Raw genomic sequence first — 24,727 nt, forward strand, 5'->3', positions numbered from 1 at the left:
ATTGGCTGTTTAAGTTGGGGCACAAAATGTAGCGCGCAAAAAGTGCGCATGCAGAAGCGCGAGGTCAGGGGCATTATTCTGATAATGCGCATGCGTAGATCAAAAGTTGCGGCTCATTTTACGACTGGGCGCAAAATAGAGTTGTATGGAAAACGTATTTAAAAATGCTCGCTCTCACATTGCGCCTTTAGGGTTTTAAAGTTACTTCTAGGTTACTTCAATAGAAGAGCTTGAAGGTTTTAATTTGGGGGGAAGAGTGTGTAATAATCTTAAGTAATCTTACTTCCCTAAAATGTCATAAATAATAAATTTCAGACCAAAAATATTTATGCCACCTAAAATCTTATGAAATTGATTATACTGGGATCCATTCTTTTTTCCTTCCAAGCAGATACTTTTTTCTATTGTTACATTTTGAAGAAAGATTATTTAGAATGTATATTAGGAAAGTCGTGGTTATCAGTAACTGCTTATTTCCTTTTTCTGAGATTTTTTGACTCTAAATTGCCCCAAAAAATTTTAAATTGTAAAATGTCAGAAAATTTAAAACAGTTACCACTATGTTTTAAATTTCATACTTCATCCATTTATGTAAACTACCTTAACGAAACTAAGGATTTGATGACATTTTGTTTGTAAATTTATCTATATTATAATGCCCGTATACGTCTGTCCGTCCGTCCGTCCGTCCGTCCGTCCGTCCGTCCGTCCGTCCGTCCGTCCGTCCGTCCGTCCGTCCGTCCGTCCGTCCGTCCGTCCGTCCGTCCGTCCGTCCGTCCGTCCGTCCGTCCGTCCGTCCGTCCGTCCGTCCGTCCGTCCGTCTGTCACGCAAAATGGTCGCTTAGCTGCGACGGGCGAACCCGTGGATTTTTCCACGGGCTAACGAGTAGTACTTTAAGTAATGATAATAAGTTTAAATAGTCGTGCCAACTGCGTAGTCAGTGACAAACAGGAGAGGAAAATAGAAATTCGACGTGTAAGAAATGCATTAATCGCAAATGGATACAGTCATAAAGTCATCACGTAAGTAGAAAATAAAATGAAGAGAAGATGCAACGGAGACAACAAGGAAACAACAGAGGAATTTATCGCATCAGCATTCCTACCCTTTGTACCAGGTACCAGCGAGATCTTTCGTCGAGTTTTAAGGCAACACAAGATCAAATGCATTCTTAACTCTAAAGACACTCTAAGAAGCACTTTGTCTAAACTAAAAGACAAAATAAACCTAGAAGAACAAAGCAATTTTGTTTACCAAATCCCGTGTAAAGATTGTGATGCAGTGTTTATAGGCGAAACAAAAAGAAAATTTAAGAAACGAGTACAAGATCATATGCGCGCAGTGAGAAACGGAGACGTGCAGAAAAACGAAATTGCGGACCACAGGTGGAGCAGAAGTCATCAGTTTAAATTTGAATGAGAAGAAAATCATTGACAGAGAATCCAGAACAACGGCCAGGAAGATTAAAGAAACCATCAACAGTGTAGAACGTAACAAACACATAAACACCATCTCGTATCAACTTCCTGAGATTTGGTTACCAGCCCTACAGAAGAAGTAGTTACCTACATCTAGGTCCGAAAATGTTATTTACCGTAATTAACTGTAATTATCAGCTCGTTTCTGATTGGTTAATTTTTATGAATTTTGATCCTCTGCAATTATATAAATACATGCGCAATATCATTTTACTTTGCCCGATGATGGGAGGAGGATCTCCCGAAACGTCGCCTACTAAACTATCATGTTCAAGAAATGATAAACTTTCCACAGTAAAATTTTTGTATTGTTTGTACATTTTTTCTGACTATTCATACCCCCTTCACCGTTTGGGATTGACAGTATCATGCATTGCGGTTGGTTCTAATCAACCTTGTTCCCAGGGCTCTTTTTCTCTTTCTGACAAGGTTGGATTCCAATGTCTGTACATTTCATCTTGTTCTTTTTTGTATCATTGACATTTTACTTTCTGAAAATTTTCGAACACTTGTTTCACGATGTTTCATCTAGTTCTTTTTTTAACACGTGGTGAAGTGAAGATAAGAAGTCCAAAGGCTTGAACATTTCCGCCAGTAGAAATCCATATAGCTACACGTTCTTTAAGCAAAATTATTTCAGACTTACAAGGTTTTTGTTTGGCATAGAGCTGTTTAGCTCTAATGTTTCTCCAACACAGTAGTGACATCGTAAATCCTATCGAAAATCTTAGGATCATGTTCGTTACGTTCATATCAACTTATTGCACGCACGAAAATAAGATATACACCATAGTGTTGCTATATATCTTCAGAGACTTAATTTTTCACGGAAATTAATCTTCGCGAATTTCTGTCAATTTCGTTTAAAAAAGTAATACCCTGCATAATACACCACCGCAACACAATTCATCGTAAATCTTTTAAAAGGATACTAAAATTATGGCATCCCGAAAGGTGGTTAAAGTTAAAGAGTCATTGTGCAAACTCCTATCATCAAACACAATCTGAATGCAGCACTGTCTGGGCGTGTGCAGGGGTAAATGTATGTGAATAATCGGGATTTTGAAAAGCGTATTTTCAAAACACACTTTTCGCTAAAAATTGTACGTACTAGGAAATCTATAGTTAGCGCTAGCACTTAAAGTCAGCAAGGACATCAGTGCAGCAAAAGCATACTTTCCTCACTGTTATCAATTTGGCTAGCCATAGTATAAAAAACACCACAGTTTTTATTTAACGAATCTCGGTAATCAAGCAACAAATATATAATTTTCTTTCATTGGACTTCATTGAGTAAATGACTAGCTAGCTAGTCAAGGTCTTGCAAATTTCGTTCACGTACAAAGAGACGTTCTGAATAACAGAGAAACGTAATAAATACAAAAAAAATGTTCTGGCTACTAAAATAAAGTGTCTATATCCTGGGGATCCGTCCGTCCGTCCGTCCGTCCGTCCGTCCGTCCGTCCGTCCGTCCGTCCGTCCGTCCGTCCGTCCGTCCGTCCGTCCGTCCGTCCGTCCGTCCGTCCGTCCGTCCGTCCGTCCGTCCGTCCGTCCGTCCGTCCGTCCGTCTGTCACGCAAAATGGTCGCTTAGCTGCGACGGGCGAACCCGTGGATTTTTCCACGGGCTAACGAGTAGTACTTTAAGTAATGATAATAAGTTTAAATAGTCGTGCCAACTGCGTAGTCAGTGACAAACAGGAGAGGAAAATAGAAATTCGACGTGTAAGAAATGCATTAATCGCAAATGGATACAGTCATAAAGTCATCACGTAAGTAGAAAATAAAATGAAGAGAAGATGCAACGGAGACAACAAGGAAACAACAGAGGAATTTATCGCATCAGCATTCCTACCCTTTGTACCAGGTACCAGCGAGATCTTTCGTCGAGTTTTAAGGCAACACAAGATCAAATGCATTCTTAACTCTAAAGACACTCTAAGAAGCACTTTGTCTAAACTAAAAGACAAAATAAACCTAGAAGAACAAAGCAATTTTGTTTACCAAATCCCGTGTAAAGATTGTGATGCAGTGTTTATAGGCGAAACAAAAAGAAAATTTAAGAAACGAGTACAAGATCATATGCGCGCAGTGAGAAACGGAGACGTGCAGAAAAACGAAATTGCGGACCACAGGTGGAGCAGAAGTCATCAGTTTAAATTTGAATGAGAAGAAAATCATTGACAGAGAATCCAGAACAACGGCCAGGAAGATTAAAGAAACCATCAACAGTGTAGAACGTAACAAACACATAAACACCATCTCGTATCAACTTCCTGAGATTTGGTTACCAGCCCTACAGAAGAAGTAGTTACCTACATCTAGGTCCGAAAATGTTATTTACCGTAATTAACTGTAATTATCAGCTCGTTTCTGATTGGTTAATTTTTATGAATTTTGATCCTCTGCAATTATATAAATACATGCGCAATATCATTTTACTTTGCCCGATGATGGGAGGAGGATCTCCCGAAACGTCGCCTACTAAACTATCATGTTCAAGAAATGATAAACTTTCCACAGTAAAATTTTTGTATTGTTTGTACATTTTTTCTGACTATTCATACCCCCTTCACCGTTTGGGATTGACAGTATCATGCATTGCGGTTGGTTCTAATCAACCTTGTTCCCAGGGCTCTTTTTCTCTTTCTGACAAGGTTGGATTCCAATGTCTGTACATTTCATCTTGTTCTTTTTTGTATCATTGACATTTTACTTTCTGAAAATTTTCGAACACTTGTTTCACGATGTTTCATCTAGTTCTTTTTTTAACACGTGGTGAAGTGAAGATAAGAAGTCCAAAGGCTTGAACATTTCCGCCAGTAGAAATCCATATAGCTACACGTTCTTTAAGCAAAATTATTTCAGACTTACAAGGTTTTTGTTTGGCATAGAGCTGTTTAGCTCTAATGTTTCTCCAACACAGTAGTGACATCGTAAATCCTATCGAAAATCTTAGGATCATGTTCGTTACGTTCATATCAACTTATTGCACGCACGAAAATAAGATATACACCATAGTGTTGCTATATATCTTCAGAGACTTAATTTTTCACGGAAATTAATCTTCGCGAATTTCTGTCAATTTCGTTTAAAAAAGTAATACCCTGCATAATACACCACCGCAACACAATTCATCGTAAATCTTTTAAAAGGATACTAAAATTATGGCATCCCGAAAGGTGGTTAAAGTTAAAGAGTCATTGTGCAAACTCCTATCATCAAACACAATCTGAATGCAGCACTGTCTGGGCGTGTGCAGGGGTAAATGTATGTGAATAATCGGGATTTTGAAAAGCGTATTTTCAAAACACACTTTTCGCTAAAAATTGTACGTACTAGGAAATCTATAGTTAGCGCTAGCACTTAAAGTCAGCAAGGACATCAGTGCAGCAAAAGCATACTTTCCTCACTGTTATCAATTTGGCTAGCCATAGTATAAAAAACACCACAGTTTTTATTTAACGAATCTCGGTAATCAAGCAACAAATATATAATTTTCTTTCATTGGACTTCATTGAGTAAATGACTAGCTAGCTAGTCAAGGTCTTGCAAATTTCGTTCACGTACAAAGAGACGTTCTGAATAACAGAGAAACGTAATAAATACAAAAAAAATGTTCTGGCTACTAAAATAAAGTGTCTATATCCTGGGGATGGGAAGTGCATTTTCATTGGTTTAGATATTCACAGACTTCGTGTGGTCTATCCCTACCTGAGCGCGATTCTACAGATTCCGCATCTGCGGGCGGAAAAAAAAATCTGCTAACATTTAAAACAACAAAAAGAGGTCTTCAAAACATGTCAGCGTGTCAAAACTGTAAAAATTTATGATTGATTTTTCATAATAAATCAGTACTCGTGATTGGTTTACTACGCGAACAACAGAGTCGGTTAAAATAACGCATTTATTTGTAGCTTTAAGACTTCGTGCGTGGTTTGCACGACCCGCTTTTGGCCGACAGACAAAATAGCGTCTTTAGTGATTCTGTAACATAACGTTTTTTTTGCGGACAGACAGACAGACAGACAGACAGACAGGCAGAATACCACTATTATTAATATAGACTAATCAGTTACCGGCCGACATATCTGCGGTTCGCCCGTCTTTTATATACTGCATTTCGTGTGTATCACTACTGTGATACCATTTTGCACAGACAGATGACTGCTATATTATAGAGGTAAAGGTGGGTATAGAGAAGAGATTGAGGAAGTGAAAGTCAGATGTTTCATGCAACAACTTTGTGAAAAACCCATGCTAAAATCTGCACAGTTCCGATGTGTATTGCTTTTTAAGAGACATCCTTTGGTCACATGAAGATGCGCTTCATGTGACCAAAGAGGAAAAACATGGACAATTTTCACCACAACAAATTTTCAACAAAATTTGAAAACATACAATAACGTGCAAAATGCTATGTGCAAAACTAGGTAACATATTATTTCATCGAACCTCATCTGTCCTCATTATGGCCCTAAGTAGGTGTATTCTACCTTAACGCCGCCCTTTACTTTCATTATTTTTCAAAAAATGCACGGTTAAACTCCCTCAGAGTAACATCTTACGACCGCCTATTTAACACCGCCACATAAAAATTAAAAACGGCAACAAGTATGGAGTCATGTACTGGACAAAAGTCACGCTATAGAGTGTCGTGTTGCGTAGTAGAGTGTCGAGGTGCAATATAGATCCCAAGGTCGCGAGGCGTAGTATAGGTGGACGCGAGGCGAAATAGAGAGTCGCGAGGCGTAATAGTGAGACGCGTATGTAATAATAGAGAGATGCGAGGCGTAATAGAAGGACGCGATGCGTAACAGAAGGACGCGTTGCGTGATGGAAAGACGCGCAAACAAGGGCGACGCGGCGTGTAGGAAGAGGGGACGCGTACTTTCGCGCCATTTGCCTTGGTTACCCGTGAATAAATTTCGAATTTTTTCAATTGACTGGCAAATTAATCAAGACAAAACACGAAAGAAAAAGTAAGTTTTTGTAGCAGCTGGGCTGACCGTTCTCTCTGATTTTTTCTCTCCTGTTTTTTTAATTTCTGCTGTATTATAGTTATATTCTGATAAATTGTGAGAAGTTGCTAATTCATAAGTATGTGTAGTAGTGAAGGGAAGCAATGTAGGGCAACGACGACATTTGTCAACACAGGTATAGCTGGCACCCCCCCCCCCCCTCCTCATATATATTTTCTCATTAAAATTTGTAATGGGCTAGCTATACTATTGCTATAAATAATGGATTATATTATTTGCCCTAGCAACTTTTACTTCCTTTTTTCCTTCCCTTGTATACACCACCAATCAACCCCCCTCCCCCTGCAACGAGGAGGGTGCCGATAAGCCGAAAAATGTTATTACACTGCTTGCATGCTATTCTGTTATAAGCAATGTGCTGTTTTTGTATTAATATTGTGTTTTGTATCACCATGTGATTACAATGTTTTGATAGGTAAACAGGGCAGCTTATAAAACAGAACGTAGGACTACGACTGGTAGTTAAATGGAACTGTGCGGTGCATATGCATGTGTACAACAACACTGTCAACAGGTGTATTGTAATGATGGCAAATTTCTCAAGTTTTGGTTTTCTTCAAGTGACACTGCACCCATTTTCAAGAATTTTAAATAATGCAGCAAATATGTACAATGTTCTTATTCGATTTTCCTTTAAGGATATTCTTAAGACATTTTTAAATTTTTGTCTTACTATCGTGAATATTTATCGGCATGGTTGTAATTTTCAAAACTTTCAAGCTAAATTGTATGTGATGTTTTAGGAATTAAAAATTGATTCAGCATGCAGAAAGTGAAAGACGCTATAGACAGACTGAATAATGCATTGGATGGTCTGTCATCATCAACAACAAGTACTCAAAATAATCCAAATCAGAACATCTTCCAGAGTCCAAACTCACATCCAAGTCCAAACTTACATCCAAGTCCACAACATCAGAGAATTCTACAAGATTTCAAGTAGGTTGATATTTTTAAGAGTTGTGAATTTCTGCTCCCAGCATGATCATTGCCTCCTTTGTATCTTTTCGATAAGTTTCAATAATCATCTCTCCAGGAGTACTGCTCACAGGCATTATGCTGATTGTGACTATTGAATTTTTTCGTGCCTTTGTACCTTTTTATAACATTTTTCATTTTTTTGATTTTGTTCAACTTTAATTTTTTTCTGTATACACTGAGTAGAAAGATTATTATGTTTGAGACAGATTTTTATTTTAATTCTTGTTCTGTTTCAGTAAGCAATTTCCAGCGTTGAATGCTGGTGGTAGCCGATATCGCCCACAAGCAAAGAAACCACGTCTCTCTAATAACTTCATTAAGGACACATGGACCCATAAATTCTGTGCACTGAGCTACAAAGATACATCAGTTTCACCTAATACACGTGAATTAATGGAGCTAAACCAAGTTGGTCTCGGAATTGAAAAAGTTGTTTTTCCTTCCAAAACTGGAACACATGCTATGCTTCTGGAAGAGTTAACAAAAGCTTATCCAAAATTATCATCACAGAGTGGTGGCATTGAACTTCTGAGGGCTGAGAGTGGTGGAATAAACCGACCATTGGTGTTGATACCACCAAGAAAAGATGGTTATTCTATCAGCTATTTAAAAAATTTAGTACCCGGTCACGCTGTAATATACATCAGACCAGTGCAGAGCGACTTACCAATGGAGGAACCAACTATGGATTCAGGTATTGAAGTTAACTGTGTACGATGTAATCAGAAATATCCGTTAAATGATTTAAGATTCCATCAAGCTTATTGTCAACTTGATGATGACATTTTTCCAGAGATGATAGACGATGAAGCTGGGCCATCGAATGAAAAAGAAGTAGGAAGTACTTCTCCCCATATCGATACTTTGTCGGCAATGTTTCCTCGAATCTCTAAAGCCACAATTCAGGACATTTTACGGAATACCAAATCTATCGATGTGGCAGCCAATATTTTGAGTGAGAAAAGTGCAAGTGAAAATATGTCTGACATGCTGCAAATTAAATGTGTAGATAAGGACATGTCTTTAAAAGAAATTCTCAATCAAATTACATCTCTTGCTTCAGAAAATGATACAATCACTTTGGAAATTGAACGTGACAATCTTTGGATGGAATCCTTGAGATTTTACAAAAGGAACCTTGTGAATTCTCAAGTTATGACCAAAAAATTGATCATTGAGTTTAAAGGAGAGGACGGCCTTGATGGTGGGGCAATGAAAACCGAATATTTCAACCTTTTGTTAGAAGAAGTTAAAAATCGTCTATTTGAAGGTGAAAATAACAGTTTGTTGCCTGTGAAAGACATCACAAAAGCTGTGCTTTTCAAAGTTGCTGGTATGATTATCGTACATTCATTGATTGCTGGTGTTGACACCGGCTTCCCAGTATTAGCAAAACCATACTTTTTACACATGTGTGGTAGAGATACCGACAGTTTGATTGAAAGTTTGAATAAAAGCCACATACCAGCAAATGCAACAACTGAAAATTTGATTGAATTGATTGAATCACTTGATCAATGTAAAACAAAGGACGATATAGACAAACTGCTTTACAAGGACAATCAGAAGCAAGATGTGTTTTGGTCACTTATTAATTCTGCGCATTGGCCTGCCGACAAGAATATTAACAAAGAAAATGTCCCATTACTGGTTCAACAACTCATTTTGAATGATGTGATATTGTCACGCCGAAACTCTTCAGACATGTTATTCGAAGGTTTGAGCTCGTGCAATTTCTTGAATACGATTCGGTGTCATTGGAAAGTTATGGATCAAATATTTTGTGCTGGTTATCGCATGATTGAGAGTAAAGAATTTATCAAATGTTTTAGTTTTGACGAACCAACTTCCTTCGTGGAGACACAGGCAAAGAAATTTTTTCTGTCGTTTATTGAAAAAAGTGACAGTATGACATTGAGTAAAGTACTTGCCTTCTGTACTAGTCATACAGTTGTTCCACTGGATGGTATGAAAAATGAAATCAGAGTGAAATACATGTCGGATGATGAAAAAAACAGTATGTGCAAATCCTCTGCATGTTTAAAAATAATCTACCTACCTACAGTTCATTCTGTAGAAAAGGCGTTTCACAATATGTTGGCAACAGCTTTAGCATGTGAATCAAAGGGATTCGCAAATCCATGATAATTGTAAATTTTTAGGGGCACTAACGAGTTTATTTTTTTCCTTCAAGGTGATCGATTTTTAGCTTATGTTGTCATTGTTCTTATTATGTTGTCATTGAGAAAAAATGCCGATTTTTTTTCTTTTTCTTCCAAAATATGCCTCACTTCTATAAAACTGATTTTTTTTCTGGTGGGGGGGAATATAAAAATCCTGTCAGTCCTATGCAAGAATTCTTCCAGTGATATACATACTTTTAATGATCAGATTGATTATGATTAGTCTCGAATTTATGACTGACTTGTACGCTCCTTGAAGTCTATATATACTGCACATGCATTTATAAGTTCGTCTTTTTGTTGTTCTATTTTGTTTGTTTTCTAACTTTTATATGGAAAAGATGTATGGTTATAGTCGTGATCAAGTTACGCATTGCATTATCATTCAGCTGTGCTAACCAAGAAGATATTTTTCTTTTCTTTTTATTTCACAAGGGTTATGTTTGTTATTTTGTTCTTTATGTGAAAAAATGTTCTACTTATATACGGTCGACTCACTCAGAGAAAGTTATTTAAAAACAGAACTGTTATCGTTAAGTAACTTTTAAACATATTTCGAACATTTTGGAGGGAATTTCGTCTGGCATTTTTAGGATTTATTGTATGATTAAACAAACAAGTGGTTTTGTTGACATTTCGTGTACTTATGCAGTACTTTTATTTTTCAGAATATAACATGAATATACAACAATTGAGTCCAGTTGATTTTATTAAGAATTCTGTTGTTGATACATTGAAACTAATCCAGTCGTTATTGTCATCCTTTGTTGACGCGAATACAGCAGATTTGGATTATCCTGTCTATAGACTTGATGAACTTTACAGCTTCTGCTCTAGAGCAGCTTTAGAGTATCCAGATGTTATAACCGAAAATGTACTGAGTAGTATTCATCAAGCATCAGTGATAATTCAATCAGTGAACAAAACTAGTAACGCGGAAACTGTACGGCACAAGATAGGCAGGCCTTCTTTCGATATACCTGAGGAAACTCTAAAAACTTTAGTGAGGTTGAATTTTTCGCAGACGGCAATAGCTGAAATGTTCGGAGTAAGTGCAAAAACTATTCAAAGAAGATTTAAAGAGTTTGATATTGAACCTAAATCGCACACTATGATTGGTGACGAGGAACTTGATGAACATGTCAAAAAAATTATTTCAGATTTTCCTAACTGTGGCATACGTAGAATGAAAGGTTTTTTACTGTCTCATGGTTATCACATTCCTTGGAAAGTTGTTCGTGATAGTATGTGGCGGGTTGATCCATCAGGGCTATTGATGCGCTCGTTGCAACGTAATGTAGTTCGAAGAAGAAAATATAGTGTTGCAGCGCCAAGGTCATTGTGGCATATAGACGGCAATCACAAATTGATAAGATGGTCGATAGTCATTCATGGCGGCATAGATGGGTATTCTAGGCGTCTAATGTTTCTGTCGTGCGGATCAAGTAACAAGGCTACTGTAGTACTCGATTTATTTCTGACCGCAGTACAAAATTTTGGCTTGCCGTCGCGTGTAAGAGGAGATCATGGGGTGGAAAATGTAGACGTTGCTTGGTTTATGATATCAAGACGAGGAAGTAATCGTGGTAGCTTTATCGCTGGGAAAAGTTGCCATAACCAAAGGATAGAGAGGTTCTGGAGAGATCTATTCCACGGCTGCACATACATATACCACAACATATTCACTTACTTGGAAGAGATAGGAGCCTTGGATATATCGAATGAGTTGCATTTGTTTTGCCTTCATTATGTTTTTATTCCAAGAATAAATGCACATTTTCAAAGATTTATCCTGGGCTATGATCACCATCCTATCCGAACAGAGAGAAACCTTTCTCCTCTTCAATTATGGGAAAGAGGTTTGTTGTTGCAAAGGAGACCGTCAGAAGATGATATTGTCGATGACTGCGATTCATATGGTATAGATTGGAGTGTACCGAGTCATTATATCGAAACCCGTGACGATGCTATTGTGGTTCCCGAGATAAATCATCCATTTCAAAGTAATGACTTATACCTGGAATTTTGTAGATCTAACGATCCAATGGCAAATTGCGATAACTTCGGTATCGAAGTGTTTCTTCGAACTGTTCAGGTCGTAGAAAGTACATTGTTATGAACACCACTATTAGTTCACTCACAGAACTTTTGATTGAATTGCTTAACTTGACATTAGTTACATTAGATACATTACAAAGAAGAAATTCAAACATTTTGTTCACTATATACGTACTAGATATTATGCTTAGGTAAAATAAAGCTCCTTCAGTTCTTCTAACCACGCGAAAAAATAGCCACAGCAGTAGTCATTTAATAAGTTCTTCCCGTGCCTAATTATAGAGCGCGCTCTTTTTTGTTTCCCCGTCCCAACGTCGAAAAGTTGTATTATGCCCTGATCGAGGTTGTTATTCTGCTTATCATAACTCCCCTCTAATAGGCATATAATATACACGAGAGGTTATGATGAACTAGTAGCCCTTGTACACCAAGTATGGAATCTTTTTTTTTCATTTTTTCCTTTTAAAGTATTCATGACAAGAAAAAAGTGAAGATGTATGTAAGCGTAGTTCTTTCTCTGACACGGATCCTCCCATCACACATCTTATTACGCTCCGACTTTACACGTATTTCTATTACGCCTCGCGTCCTTCTATTACGCCTCGCGTCTCTCTATTACGCCTCGCGTCTCTCTATTACGCCTCGCGTCCTTCTATTACGCCTCGCGTCTCTCTATTACGCCTTGCGTCTCTCTATTACGCCTCGCGTCCTTCTATTACGCCTCGCGTCTCTCTATTATTACATACGCGTCTCACTATTACGCCTCGCGTCCACCTATACTACGCCTCGCGACCTTGGGATCTATATTGAACCTCGACACTCTACTACGCAACACGACACTCTATAGCGTGACTTTTGTCCAGTACATGACTCCATAAACAAGAAACAGCATGGAGGCATAGGATTAAGATTATCAGTGGTCATACGTGCGAAAGTACAAAAATAGCTGCGATATAAAAATAAACCAGCACGACTAAAATGAAATTCAACCTGGCATTAAACTTGTACAGCGTGTTGTTGTTTAAACGCTTCGCATGCAAACTGACATTTACATTTCGATGTACAGACCGGCTGTACGTACGGTAACCGAAATTTTTTCCACGCCTCGTCTAGTCCTTCGACCAAACGATCCATCATTTCTTCTGTGTGGAACGGTGTAGGCGCAACACGAAGTTTTTCATCTCCGACAGCTACAGTGGGGTAGTTGATCGATTGAATGTAAATTCCATGTTCGTTTTGCAAATGATGAGACACACTGGTACACTTCTCCGCGTTGCCCGCCGTCTAAGGTGGAGAACATAATACACATTAAACAATGTACTTTAATGGGTAGAATATGTAATTAATATCACGTGACTTACCAGGATTGGTACAATATGACTTGGAGCGTACTCAACCGGAAAGCCACGTTGAACAAGCTTTGTTCTTAACTGCTTGACATTCGCCTGATGTTGTTTTCGCAGTGCTTGGCCTTCTTCACCACGGAGAATGTTGATTGAAGTCACAGCCGCGTATGCCTTGTCTGGCGGAAGAGCGGTAGTGAAGATAAAGCCAGAGCCGTAACTGAAAAATTTAAAATGAGAAAAATCAGAAATTATTCATTTAATAAGTGAGTAATATTATTATACAAAGCTAGTTTTACTTTGGTTTATATGACGAATGTTTTACAAGGATCAGCATTTTAGATAAGTCTGCATGGCTTCTAGTAACAACGTAAAAATGCATACCAACCTTCGCAGAGTGTCAATAAGTGACGCGCTTCCCACCAAATATCCACCAACACAGCCGACAGCCTTTCCCAGAGTACCACTAATGATGTCCATTTTATGCAAGCAGTTGTCACGTTCGCCAATGCCAGCACCATGGCGACCATACAAACCAACAGCATGCACCTATTTATAAAAGCATGTATTCGGTGAAAACCATGCTGAGTAACAATGGCAGGACACGTGGCATTAAAAAATAGAAACATATGGACTCTTTTAAAAATCGTGAATACAACTCCCTTTTCCTTCTAACCCTTCAGATCGAAGTTTGATAATTGAGTTGAACTTTTATTAGCGAGTGCATGCTTTTTATGGATGCAAAATGACTAGAGGAACATATACTGATCATATAATTGATGATCCTGTTACATTTTGTACATCATCATATCCACCCCGTTTCCAAAACTATCCACTCCTAAGAGTCTATTCAAAGAATTGAAGAACAACAAGACTAAGAACAACAAGACTAAGATCAACAAAAATATTTTTGTTGAGAAAAAAGAGTAAGTATATGATGAGTTGGTAATAAAATTACCTCGTCTATGAAGGTAAGTGCACCATACTTATGAGCTATGTCACATAAAACTTCCAGTGGACACACTGCCCCAGACATTGAATGCACTGTTTCAAATGCAACAATTTTGGGTACGTTAGGATCAGCTTTCATTAACACCTCTTCAAGATGTTGCGGGTCGTTATGACGAAATACGACTTTGTTCGCTCCGCTCGTTCGCACACCTGTCACGTAGAAAATATTTAATTAATTTTAACAACAGCAACAACAAAAACAACAACAAAACAACAATAATAACAACAATAATAACAATATATAAAATAATTACCATGTATCATAGAAGCATGGTTTCCAGCATCAGAAAAAATAATACAGCCAGGTAGTTTCGAGCCTAACGTATACAATGCCGTATCGTTGGCAACAAAACAGGATGTGAAAAGAAGACCAGCCTCCTTTTCATGCCACTGCGCAAGCGTCTCTTCGAGCAAGCCATGGTAATAACTAGTGCCTGATATGTTGCGTGTGCCACCAGCACCTACACCGTTTTCCTCGATGATCGATCTAAATAAACATGATATACATAAGCAATAGTTTGGGTAAGAAAGGATCTAATTAAAAAAATTACCTGAATTTCCGTAGTTTAAGGGGAAGAACTTTTGCGGGAAGAAAATTTCGCGTAAAAAAAACTTTCTTCCTTTAAAATACTTCTTTTATTTACATCTATTTGTTTTATTTGCATTTCCACCCATCTTACATCAAGCGTGTACGCCACGAAAGGTTGATGACGCAACAAGGGCATGATGCAAGCCTATTATAAAATCCAAATATAAAACAACATACTTTGCAGCCTCGACCACAGACGGATGCCGGCTCATTCCAAGGTAATCATTGCTGCACCACACCGTGATGTCCCGTGGAATGTTCGAGAAGGAAAAGTCTTCAGCCATGGGGAAGCTTTGCGCCTTGCGATTAACTTTACGAAACACTCTGTAGCTGTGATCATCTTTCTTCTTCTGAATCATGTTTTCGAAAAAAGAATCATAATTAAACGGCTTTTTCTCGTTGTCTAGGTAGAAAATAAACTATGAGCAGAAGGTTACAGTGACAGTGGGTAATGAATGTTTGCATAAGGAGGATTGTACCCTTAGGGAAAAAATTCGCGAGCTTTAATTTCGTGATTTAAAATATTAACATTCAGTAAGGCTCCAAGATGTAAATAAATATAGCATTAAATATCTGCCATTTTTATTAAAGTATAAATTTTATACGTTGCTATGCAACCTTATTCAAAACGACTATTAGACAAAGACTGACCATCGCTTCTTTTTTTTTCAGTTTGATTAGCTTTTTCAGCTGAATGCTCCGCACTTTGTTTGGCAGCCGTATGAATAGCTTTGTTGACAACTTTTGATAACATCTGCATTACACTTCCTGAGCTGAAAGGACATGTTCCTGAAACAAGAAGAAAACCTTAAAACTTAGTTTACACAATGTATGAAACATTTAGCAATTTAAAACAGAGTGTTAATTACACTAAAACTTTCATCGTCATCCCAAGCCTTTCGAATTTACGTCAGCACTCGAAAATTGCATACGTGTTAACAAAAATTTTTAATTTACGTTGGCAAAAAATTTTTTGATATGTTTTTTTGAATGTAACCAGGGCTTGCACAACTTTTATTCTTAATTTATAAACTGCGACGTAAAATAAAAATTCGCCGACGTGACGTGACGTGAAGCAACTAACAGAATATAAAATTGCCGACTTAAAATAAATTGAATAAGAAAGCCTTCTCTTTAACGAACAACAACAACAATTTATTTGGAAAAACTGTCGGAGTTTTGGCTTCAAGATGAATACTATATTTACACCCAAAATTTTTAAAACTTTAAAAAATTTCAATAAATTATTTTTTCTCTTCCCTCCTTAGAACTTAAAAGCATGTACATACCTAATGTCGATTTTTTGTCATTTTTCGTCAACACATGTGTCATGACAGGACATTTTAATGTGTAGTCGACGAAAAGACTTCTTTTTGACTGTGCAAGCATCAGCGTTTCAAGAGGCTTCTTCATGAAAACACATTTCGTAGGAAGCGCCATCTCATTTGAAGCTAGACTTCAAACTGAACTGAACTTTGAAGGCTTCAGTCTTTTTAATGTTCTCTAGAAGGAAATTGCTTTATAGAAACCAACATTTGTATTTCAAGTAATTATTTTTAATTACAGGAAGCCGAAAACAAAAGAAAAGAAAGTATTATTGCATATACATACTTCTCTCTGCTGGTGGCAACTTTACGGACATCAAAAGTTTTAAAACGGTAAAGGTAAAGAGATATTAAAATTTAGACTTTTTGAAACAAAACTTAATTTAGTATAAAATTTATGACAACAGCAAACATTTTTAACAGTGCCTTAAAAAGAAGCGGGGACGGAGGGAAGGCGGGGTGAGAATGTTTAAAACTCAACGCAACTGGCGGAATGTCAAAATAGCGTGCTTTTATCGCCAGAATTTGTGTAATTAAACTCCTTTTTTAAAGCACTTAAAGTAATTAGCACGTTTGAATATATTGTCTTTTGTTTTTTTGACCTCACCGCCTCCTTTTTAATACTTGCTATTCTAAATTTTGGTAGGTCCTTTATCAATCACATTTTAGCTAAAACAAAATCTCAAATATAGAAGAACACAAACAGAGCAATATCGTTTCCCCGATCAATGCGTTGCACTGATTTTATATAATTTTAATGTATTTTTTGATAATGTAAAGTTGTTTAATTCGTACATCGTCATAATGACTAGACAAAATACGACCTAAGAAAAACAATAAATGATACAGCTACAATTACCAAAACCTCACTACCATCTCATTGACGTCACCACCAATTGCCTTAATCTTGGTGACTTCAACAGTCATTAGTCACGAACTGTGGAAATACCTTCTTCGTACAAATTTTGGCGAGCATTTAATATGGCGATGGACCAAATTGATTTTTTTTAGCGAGCATTTCATTGTAGCGATGGCAAAAATATCTTAAATTTGGGCGTGCATTTAATTTGGCGATCCCATCTTGACTTAAATTTAACGTGTATTTAATTTGAAGATGGAAAGTTTTATATTAAAACAAAAAGAATTCATGTAAAATTTAGCCTAGTTTTCTTCGTCGATTATGTCGAGTGGGATTCTGCTGATATTTCAAAGATGGAAATAAACTGAAAATTTGGCGAGCATTTATTTTGACGATAAAAAAAAAAAATTGGCGAGCACCCTTTGGCGATTTCTGACCCAAAATCGCGAAATTTAGTGCTCGCCAATATTTGTTTTAAAGGAGAGGCGAACAAGAAACTATTTTGTGGCAGCCAGAAAATAAATTTTAGGCGAGAGAAAAATATATATAGATTTCTAAATCCTAAAATCTGCTAAGATAACTACTATAATAACCAAATAAAAAACTAAATTTCACGACTAACTACCTATATATCTTTCTAACAACATGGCAGTATGGGGTGAAAATAAGTAGGTTTTAAATGTACTTTTTAGTAAACACCAAGTTCTTTACATGTTGTTTAACATTTTCGCCATTTCGATCTTCAACTTTTTCTTATTAAATCACTTTGTATATATTGACCGTGTGATCATCACAACAAAGAGAAATATATCCCATTGTTTTTTAAATTTATCCATCCGTTTGACAAATGCGTAAAAATACTTAATTATAAATAATTCAGCAAATTATATTACATTACAAATTGCAAATTATATTACACAAAAATGTAAACAAAATGATGTATGGCTTATGCTTATAGTTTATGGAGCAGGCGAGCAAGTCAATCAGTCTGGTCTTTAAAATCAACACTTATCATAAACTTTTATTCAGCAGCCGTGCCGCAGCGCAGTTCGCCTCTCCTTTAAGCCGAATTTCCACCAAGCGTTCCAGAACGCGCTGAGCGTGGCGGCTATTATTTTTTCAGTCCCAAACCCGCTAAAAGCGGTCCGCTCAGCGCGATTTCAAAAGTCGACTCTACTTCGACTTTTACGCGCGTTTTCAAAGCGCTATCCAATTAAGCAGCTTCAAGGCCACGTGATATACACAACTTTTTGCGAGAGCCATCAAAAATATCACCTGTGACAAGATATCTCATTGTGACACAAGGCCTTTCATTTGCACTTATCGCCTCTCTCATCTTTGTTTCGATTTTCGTAATTAAGGGAGCAACCCAAGATAAAAGAGTTTCAAGTTTAGTTGTTGAAAAAAAAGTTGACTGTCATACAATTTCATATCTTGAACGAGAAGATTGAATTTTTCAGTTTCTTAATACAGCCGTCTTATCTAAAACCGTTTTGCATACTTCTTTGTTTGTTTTTGTTTTGTTTTTTTCATTCAGCAACAAAAATAGTTTAAGAAGATTTATTTTCTTAAACAGCAATAATTTTCTACGTAGAAACGTTCATGTTTACAATTTTTTGTCGTCTAAAAGTTTGCGTGCTCAAGTTTACGTGCTCTTTTTGTTGCTTTTAACAGGCGGAAATCAAAAATTAACATTTTAAGCGGAGTTATAAGCGGCTATTGTTTTAAAACAATAGCCGCTTACGCTCAGCGCGTTTTAGACCGCCTAGTGGAAAATCGCCTTCAATAAGGTAACTCTGCGTCTGGTTCTTAATGCCCAGTATAAAACGACAAAGAATAAGTCCCGAAACAGGAAAATATGTCTAGCTAAGTTCTTCTTCACAACATGACATGAGAACACCTACCTGAAGACAATGTGACAGTACATTTAGTTTTGTAAGCATCATGCTTAACAGCGTGTGACCTAGTGGTTCGTGGTTCGGTTTACGTGGTTCGGTTTACAGCGCAGGCATGTTTAGTAAGTCCCTTTACAATAACTATGGGTCAACCCATGCTATGTAAGGGAAATTGAGTAGGCAATGTTGGTGTATACCTAATGTATTCATTTAGGACACAGGACCAACATGGATAGCAGTGATTCCAGCACTGAAGTGTTGTCTCATTAGTTATGCAGGGGAATATCATTGATGTTTCTAGAAGGACAAATGGTTTCCTAGAGTTCATATATATGTATACTATATTGACCGCTGAATTTCTGCACTTCCAGACGATGTTATCAGGTACGAATTAAACCTTCAATTTATTCATCGTGCATACGAAAGATGGTTTCTGGTGTGAAACAATATGAACAATGAACAATGAACGCATATGATACATATTATACTGTTTGGTACATACAATAATGCAAGTTTAAACGCTCCAATTTTCAATCTGCAAACGATGCATCATGATACACAAAGAATTTAGCCTCTTCTATGCTTCTAGCAGCTCTGAATGTCATCCGCACAGGTTAACAATTTCTTGACTTTTCATGGGGGCGTCTTTGATCCTATCTATAATTCGTGCAGCTACTACATCATCAACGCAGGAGGGGGAGTTGTTGAGAACGCTTATATTTGATTAAAAACGTTCATGGCATGCTAAACAATGATTTTAAAGCTCTTTAAAGTTTGGTGCCAATTACCATTTTTAACAGTTGGTCTTTTTGTCAACAATTCCATAGTCAATCTGGTGATTTCGAAATTCGATTTCCTCTTTAATTCTTAATCCATTTGTTAAGCTAAACTCCCTTAGAAAATTTGATCTACTTTTCGTTGGGTTTATTCCAACAAACCGCACGTTACGTTTTAAGAAGGTTCCATGCTCTAACCGCTAAAAAGTTGCTGAAGCTGTATCAACAATTTAGAGTTAATTACTAAACTTTCCACTTAACTCTCTTACGCTGTTACAACAAAATTCGTGTTTCAACTCTTCAACTTGCTAAACAGTAGTCATGATTATCTCCATTATAATCAAATCTCCACTGTTATCTCCCTAAAACTAATAGCAGAATGGTAAAACATTTACTTCATATGACTTCAAACGCACTAAATTTTGTCAAGTGATCAACAACATGCAACAATATAATTTCATTATCACAAGCGTGATTTTAAATCTATGCGAAAAGTTAAACAAATGTATGTGCTAATCAGATGACATGTCTAGTCTGACTTCTTCTCCATATACCCCAAGTATCGCAAGCCTTTGCAACTTCAACGCAAATCTTTAATAGATTCTGATCTGTTTTTTGCATATCTTCCACAATTTTGTGCAAGCTGTTCAAACGATATTTCTTTTTCTTGATCATCACTGAAGTCGTCCATCATCAGGTATACAACTGGGATAGTTTCGTTACCATCAACTGGAAGGCAACAATCGCCATTAAACTTAATTTATATCTAGTGTTTTTAACCAAAATTTTTAATCATGTCATTTTTAGAATCTATGAAGACTTTGGTACGTTGGATACAGTAGTTGTAATTAATTTCCGTTGTTAGTTAAACAAATTTTTCAATGAGCCAATGTGATAAACGTTTTGATTCCTCGAACGCTCTCATCTTCAGAGTATTGAAAATTATGAATGACTATAGTAGTTAGCCCATAGCAGCTATCATTTTGGCTCACAGACAGATGAACGTCCACAGAATATACTGATGCTGATGGCTCTTCTTTAATAGATGATGGGTCTTCCTTAATAGACGATGGGTCTTTTTTCATAGATGATGGGTCTTTTTTAATAGACGATAGGTCTTTTTTTATACATGATGGGTCTTCTTTAATGGATGATGGCTCCCCTTTAATAGATGATGACTCTTTTTTTAAATGCATGTAGCTTTTAATGAATGATAGCTCTTCTTTAATGGATAATGGCTCATTTTAAATGGATGATGGTTCTTTTTAAATGGATGATGGCTCTTATTTAATAGATGATGACTCTTCTTTAATGGATGATTGCTCTTCTTTAATGGATGATGGCTCTTCTTTAATGGACGATGACTCTTCTTTAATGGATGATGGCTCTTCTTTAATGGATGATTGCTCTTCTTTAATGGATGATTGCTCTTCTTTAATTGATGATGGTTCTTATTTAATGGATGATGGCTCTTCTTTAATAGATGATGGCTCTTATTTAATAGATGATGACTCTTCTTTAATGGATGATTGCTCTTCTTTAATAGATGATGGCTCTTCTTTAATGGATGATGGCTCTTATTTAATGGATGATGGTTCTTCTTTAATTGATGATGGCTCTTCTTTAATGGATGATGGTTCTTCTTTAATTGATGATGGCTCTTCTTTAATTGATGATGGCTCTTCTTTAATGGATGATGGCTCTTCTTTAATGGATGCTTGCTCTTCTTTAATGGATGATGGCTCTTCTTTAATGGATGATGGCTCTTATTTAATGGATGATGGCTCTTATTTAATAGATGATGACTCTTCTTTAATGGATGATGGCTCTTATTTAATGGATGATGGTTCTTCTTTAATTGATGATGGCTCTTGTTTAATTGATGATGGCTCTTCTTTAATGGATGATGGCTCTTCTTTAATGGATGCTTGCTCTTCTTTAATGGATGATGGCTCTTCTTTAATGGATGATGACTCTTCTTTAATGGATGATGGTTCTTCTTTAATGGATGATGGCTCTTATTTAATGGATGATGGCTCTTATTTAATAGATGATGGCTCTTATTTAATAGATGATGACTCTTCTTTAATGGATGATTGCTCTTCTTTAATGGATGATGGCTCTTTTTTAATGGATGATGATCCTTCTTTAATAGATGATGGCTCTTCTTTAATAGATGATGGCTCTTCTTTAATGGATGATGGTTCTTCTTTAATGGATAATGACTCTCATTTAATGGATGATTGCTCTCATTTAATGGATGATTGCTCTTATTTAATGGATGATGTCTCTTCTTTAATGGATGATGTCTCTTCTTTAATGGATGATGGCTCTTATTTAATGGATGATGGTTCTTATTTAATGGATGATGGCTCTTCTTTAATAGATGATGGCTCTTATTTAATAGATGATGACTCTTCTTTAATGGATGATTGCTCTTCTTTAATTGATGATGGTTCTTCTTTAATGGATGATGGTTCTTCTTTAATGGATGATGGTTCTTCTTTAATGGATGATGGCTCTTATTTAATGGATGATGGTTCTTCTTTAATGGATAATGACTCTTCTTTAATTGATGATAGCTCTTATTTAATGGATGATGGCTCTTCTTTAATGGATGATTGCTCTTCTTTAATGGATGATGGCTCTTATTTAATGGATGATGGCTCTTCTTTAATGGATGATTGCTCTTTTTTAATGGATGATGGCTCTTCTTTAATGGATGATGGTTCTTTTCAAATGGATGATGGCCCTTATTTAATGGACGAAGGTTCTTCTTTAATAGATGATGGCTATTCTTTAATGGATGATGGCTCCTCTTTAATGGATGAAGCAGCTTCTACCCACAAGCTTTCCACGTAATAGTTACATAATAGCCCACAATCTGTTCCAGGTTAACCACAACAATTACCACCATAATTAGTTTGTTAGGGATACTGTAATGGTTTAGACACATATTTAGTATATTTTTTTTTTCTGAAAGTTTTTTTTTTAAAAAAAAAATATATTTATTGGATATAAAGCAAATTTAAGTGTCAATACAGTAATATAAACATAACATTTACATTTTTCCCTGAATTTTTAAATAAAAAACTAAGAACGCCTTTTTAAAAAAAAGATATGGAAAACCACTGTTGATATAGTAATGCTAAACTGATTAAGAAATATTATGCATTAAAAAAATAAAAATAAATTTCAGACGTTTTAGTTTATATATTTTGTATTTTGCAGACCAGAATATACAAAACTAAAAATCAGATTTTTGATATTAAAATAGAGGTGTAACAAAGTCACCTAAAGTGTAAACTTACTTTTCTGTTTATTATACCAAAAGTATTCTGGGGTAATAACACTATTTTCTGTGGTTGGTAGCATCTATTACCTGTGTTTCTCCTATTTATAGAACTTGAAGGCAGTTATACAAACCTGCTCTATTTAATTTCAATGTGGATAAATGTATATTGCTATAGTTGACATAAATAGCATTTTGAAAGATTTGTTTATTTATTGGCACATAGATAAACTTTTGGAGAACTAAATTTCAAGTAAATAGTGAAAGTAAATAATAAATTGTGAAATAAAAAAAAGAGGAACATTTACATAAATCTGAATGGAAGATGTGAAACACACTTACAGTACGACATAAAATAATTTCATATATATACACAAGATTAACAACGTGATGTTCGCATGTAGAAGTTTCAAGTATCTATTGTTTGTATATAAGCTTAATTATTTTCTGCTTTATCAGAGGATTTTAATAATAAAATGGTTTGCTTGTTTAACAGTGCTTATTATGCATAATTAATCGAAGACTAACAGTAATTAAAATTACTAAAGGCTTTCTAATTGCTGTAGATATTTTGTATATAAACCTATCAAAGATTATTTAGTATTATTAAGCTTTAAAAATACCATATTTTAATGAACATTGTGATAAGACATATTTTCACAAAACTTACAAAAAACCATTGTACTTTGCTAATCATCCATTCATTACTGAGTCTTTTCACAAGAATCTCCTTTTTTGAGCATCTTCTGAAATGGGCTCTATTACAAAAGTGTAATGTTCAATAGAAAACAAAGCCCCTCTTTTGTGCACATAATTTATAAGGATGTCAATGCAGTAAAAAGCATACAATTCTAAGAAAAACATCTGAAAAACATAACTTTCACATGGTAATTGCTTGTTAACTTAGAACCAAAAACCATACCTTCAAAAAAAAAAAAAATGTATATATATACAGACAAAAATGTATAAACACAAGTCTGTACAACTCTTGTGTGTATACACAGGGCACCCACCTACTGTTTTCATTACAATGCGCCATAAAACTTAATATGCTAAGTAGTTTTACTAGAATAGCCACATCATTCACACTACTATCCCTATCCAAAATTTATTCAGATGTTCTATAATTATTGCTTTGTCTACTCACTCCTCTAACACTTTCTTTCAGCTAGATTTTTACATTTCTTATGCTTTTTTCACATCCACAACTATCTTCTTTCCTAAAAGTATATAATCTTTTATATTTTTTTTCTTATTACACAATTATCTTTTTCACAAGAATTTCTTCATCTGACTGTTTTCACACAATACTTTGAATCTATTTTCTATATCCAAGTATTCCTCAATATTGTGCTGACATTTTTAACATTTTCGCTTAAATTCACTAACATTAACATTGTTCCAAACTTTCAAGTTATAAATAAATAAAGCTGTTTCTGTTCTTTCACACATTGTCATTCTTGTTGTGTGCCTATTACCCAACACTTTTCCTTCATTCCTAATTTTGTATGCGAAACACTATTCTGTCTCTTTTAGACTTGTCTTTTGCCGTTTTTGTGAGGTAATTCTGTAAGTATATACTCTGTCATTGTTTCCGTTCTTCCTTTAATTCAATATTTGTCTCTTCTTTTCTTCTGTAAAGCATAAACAATGCTTCTGGTTGTTTCCATCAGATAATATTAGCTAAAAAAGACCTTTTTTGGGAAACGTCACCAGCTTTCTGTTGGCCATGCTGGAGCCAAAGGGGATCACTTACATTTTAGTACCTAAAGTTTTAGTGCTAAAGGCTTTAGTACCTAGAAGGTTGTCTTAACGTTAATGTGTTAAAATTAATCCCACACATTCTTTTATTTTTATAAAAGGGTTAGTCTGGTGGCGCTAACAGCAAATATTTA

The 24,727-nt window shown here is 35.9% G+C and overlaps 3 protein-coding genes across 3 annotated transcripts; 1 reads left to right on the top strand and 2 right to left on the bottom strand.

The window, feature by feature from the left end:
* Positions 1 to 6,102: 6,102 nt before the first annotated feature.
* LOC130626100 (uncharacterized) lies at positions 6,103 to 10,379 on the top strand. The gene is made up of 2 exons (XM_057441205.1): positions 6,103 to 7,459; positions 7,738 to 10,379. Exons 1-2 carry the CDS (start codon positions 7,284 to 7,286, stop codon positions 9,644 to 9,646), a joined length of 2,085 nt encoding a protein of 694 aa, XP_057297188.1. The 5' UTR covers positions 6,103 to 7,283; the 3' UTR covers positions 9,647 to 10,379.
* Positions 10,380 to 12,635: 2,256 nt separating this feature from the next.
* Positions 12,636 to 16,127, bottom strand: LOC130626102 (5-aminolevulinate synthase, erythroid-specific, mitochondrial-like). Its single transcript, XM_057441207.1, has 8 exons — positions 15,975 to 16,127; positions 15,337 to 15,474; positions 14,863 to 15,088; positions 14,351 to 14,583; positions 14,044 to 14,246; positions 13,474 to 13,634; positions 13,104 to 13,305; positions 12,636 to 13,026 (listed from the first exon to the last, which is right to left on the bottom strand). The coding sequence occupies exons 1-8, from the start codon at positions 16,123 to 16,125 to the stop codon at positions 12,739 to 12,741; spliced, it is 1,602 nt and encodes a 533-aa protein (XP_057297190.1). The 5' UTR covers positions 16,126 to 16,127; the 3' UTR covers positions 12,636 to 12,738.
* Positions 16,128 to 17,379: 1,252 nt separating this feature from the next.
* Positions 17,380 to 22,915, bottom strand: LOC130625123 (uncharacterized protein C2orf16-like). The gene is made up of 3 exons (XM_057440194.1): positions 22,852 to 22,915; positions 22,422 to 22,516; positions 17,380 to 22,379 (listed from the first exon to the last, which is right to left on the bottom strand). The coding sequence occupies exons 1-3, from the start codon at positions 22,913 to 22,915 to the stop codon at positions 20,727 to 20,729; spliced, it is 1,812 nt and encodes a 603-aa protein (XP_057296177.1). The 3' UTR covers positions 17,380 to 20,726.
* Between the last annotated feature and the right edge of the window lie 1,812 nt (positions 22,916 to 24,727).

This window comes from Hydractinia symbiolongicarpus, chromosome 14 (assembly GCF_029227915.1).
Source record: "Hydractinia symbiolongicarpus strain clone_291-10 chromosome 14, HSymV2.1, whole genome shotgun sequence".
Taxonomy (NCBI): Eukaryota; Metazoa; Cnidaria; class Hydrozoa; order Anthoathecata; family Hydractiniidae; genus Hydractinia; species Hydractinia symbiolongicarpus.

Bases quoted from the DNA above. Each gene is read 5' to 3' on its own strand.
- LOC130626102 (XM_057441207.1), bottom strand. From the start codon at position 16,125: ATGGCGCTTCCTACGAAATGTGTTTTCATGAAGAAGCCTCTTGAAACG. The intron at 13,306-13,473 runs GTTGGTATGCAT...TAAATTTTTCAG, and splicing joins CTTATTGACACTCTGCGAAG to TTACGGCTCTGGCTTTATCT. The intron at 13,027-13,103 runs GTAAGTCACGTG...TCTCCACCTTAG, and splicing joins GTCATATTGTACCAATCCTG to ACGGCGGGCAACGCGGAGAA.
- LOC130626100 (XM_057441205.1), top strand. From the start codon at position 7,284: ATGCAGAAAGTGAAAGACGCTATAGACAGACTGAATAATGCATTGGAT. The intron at 7,460-7,737 runs GTAGGTTGATAT...GTTCTGTTTCAG, and splicing joins AGAATTCTACAAGATTTCAA to TAAGCAATTTCCAGCGTTGA.
- LOC130625123 (XM_057440194.1), bottom strand. From the start codon at position 22,915: ATGCTACCAACCACAGAAAATAGTGTTATTACCCCAGAATACTTTTGG. The intron at 22,517-22,851 runs GTAAGTTTACAC...AAAAACTTTCAG, and splicing joins TTGGTATAATAAACAGAAAA to AAAAAAAAAATATACTAAAT. The intron at 22,380-22,421 runs GTGGGCTATTAT...GCTTGTGGGTAG, and splicing joins TGGTTAACCTGGAACAGATT to AAGCTGCTTCATCCATTAAA.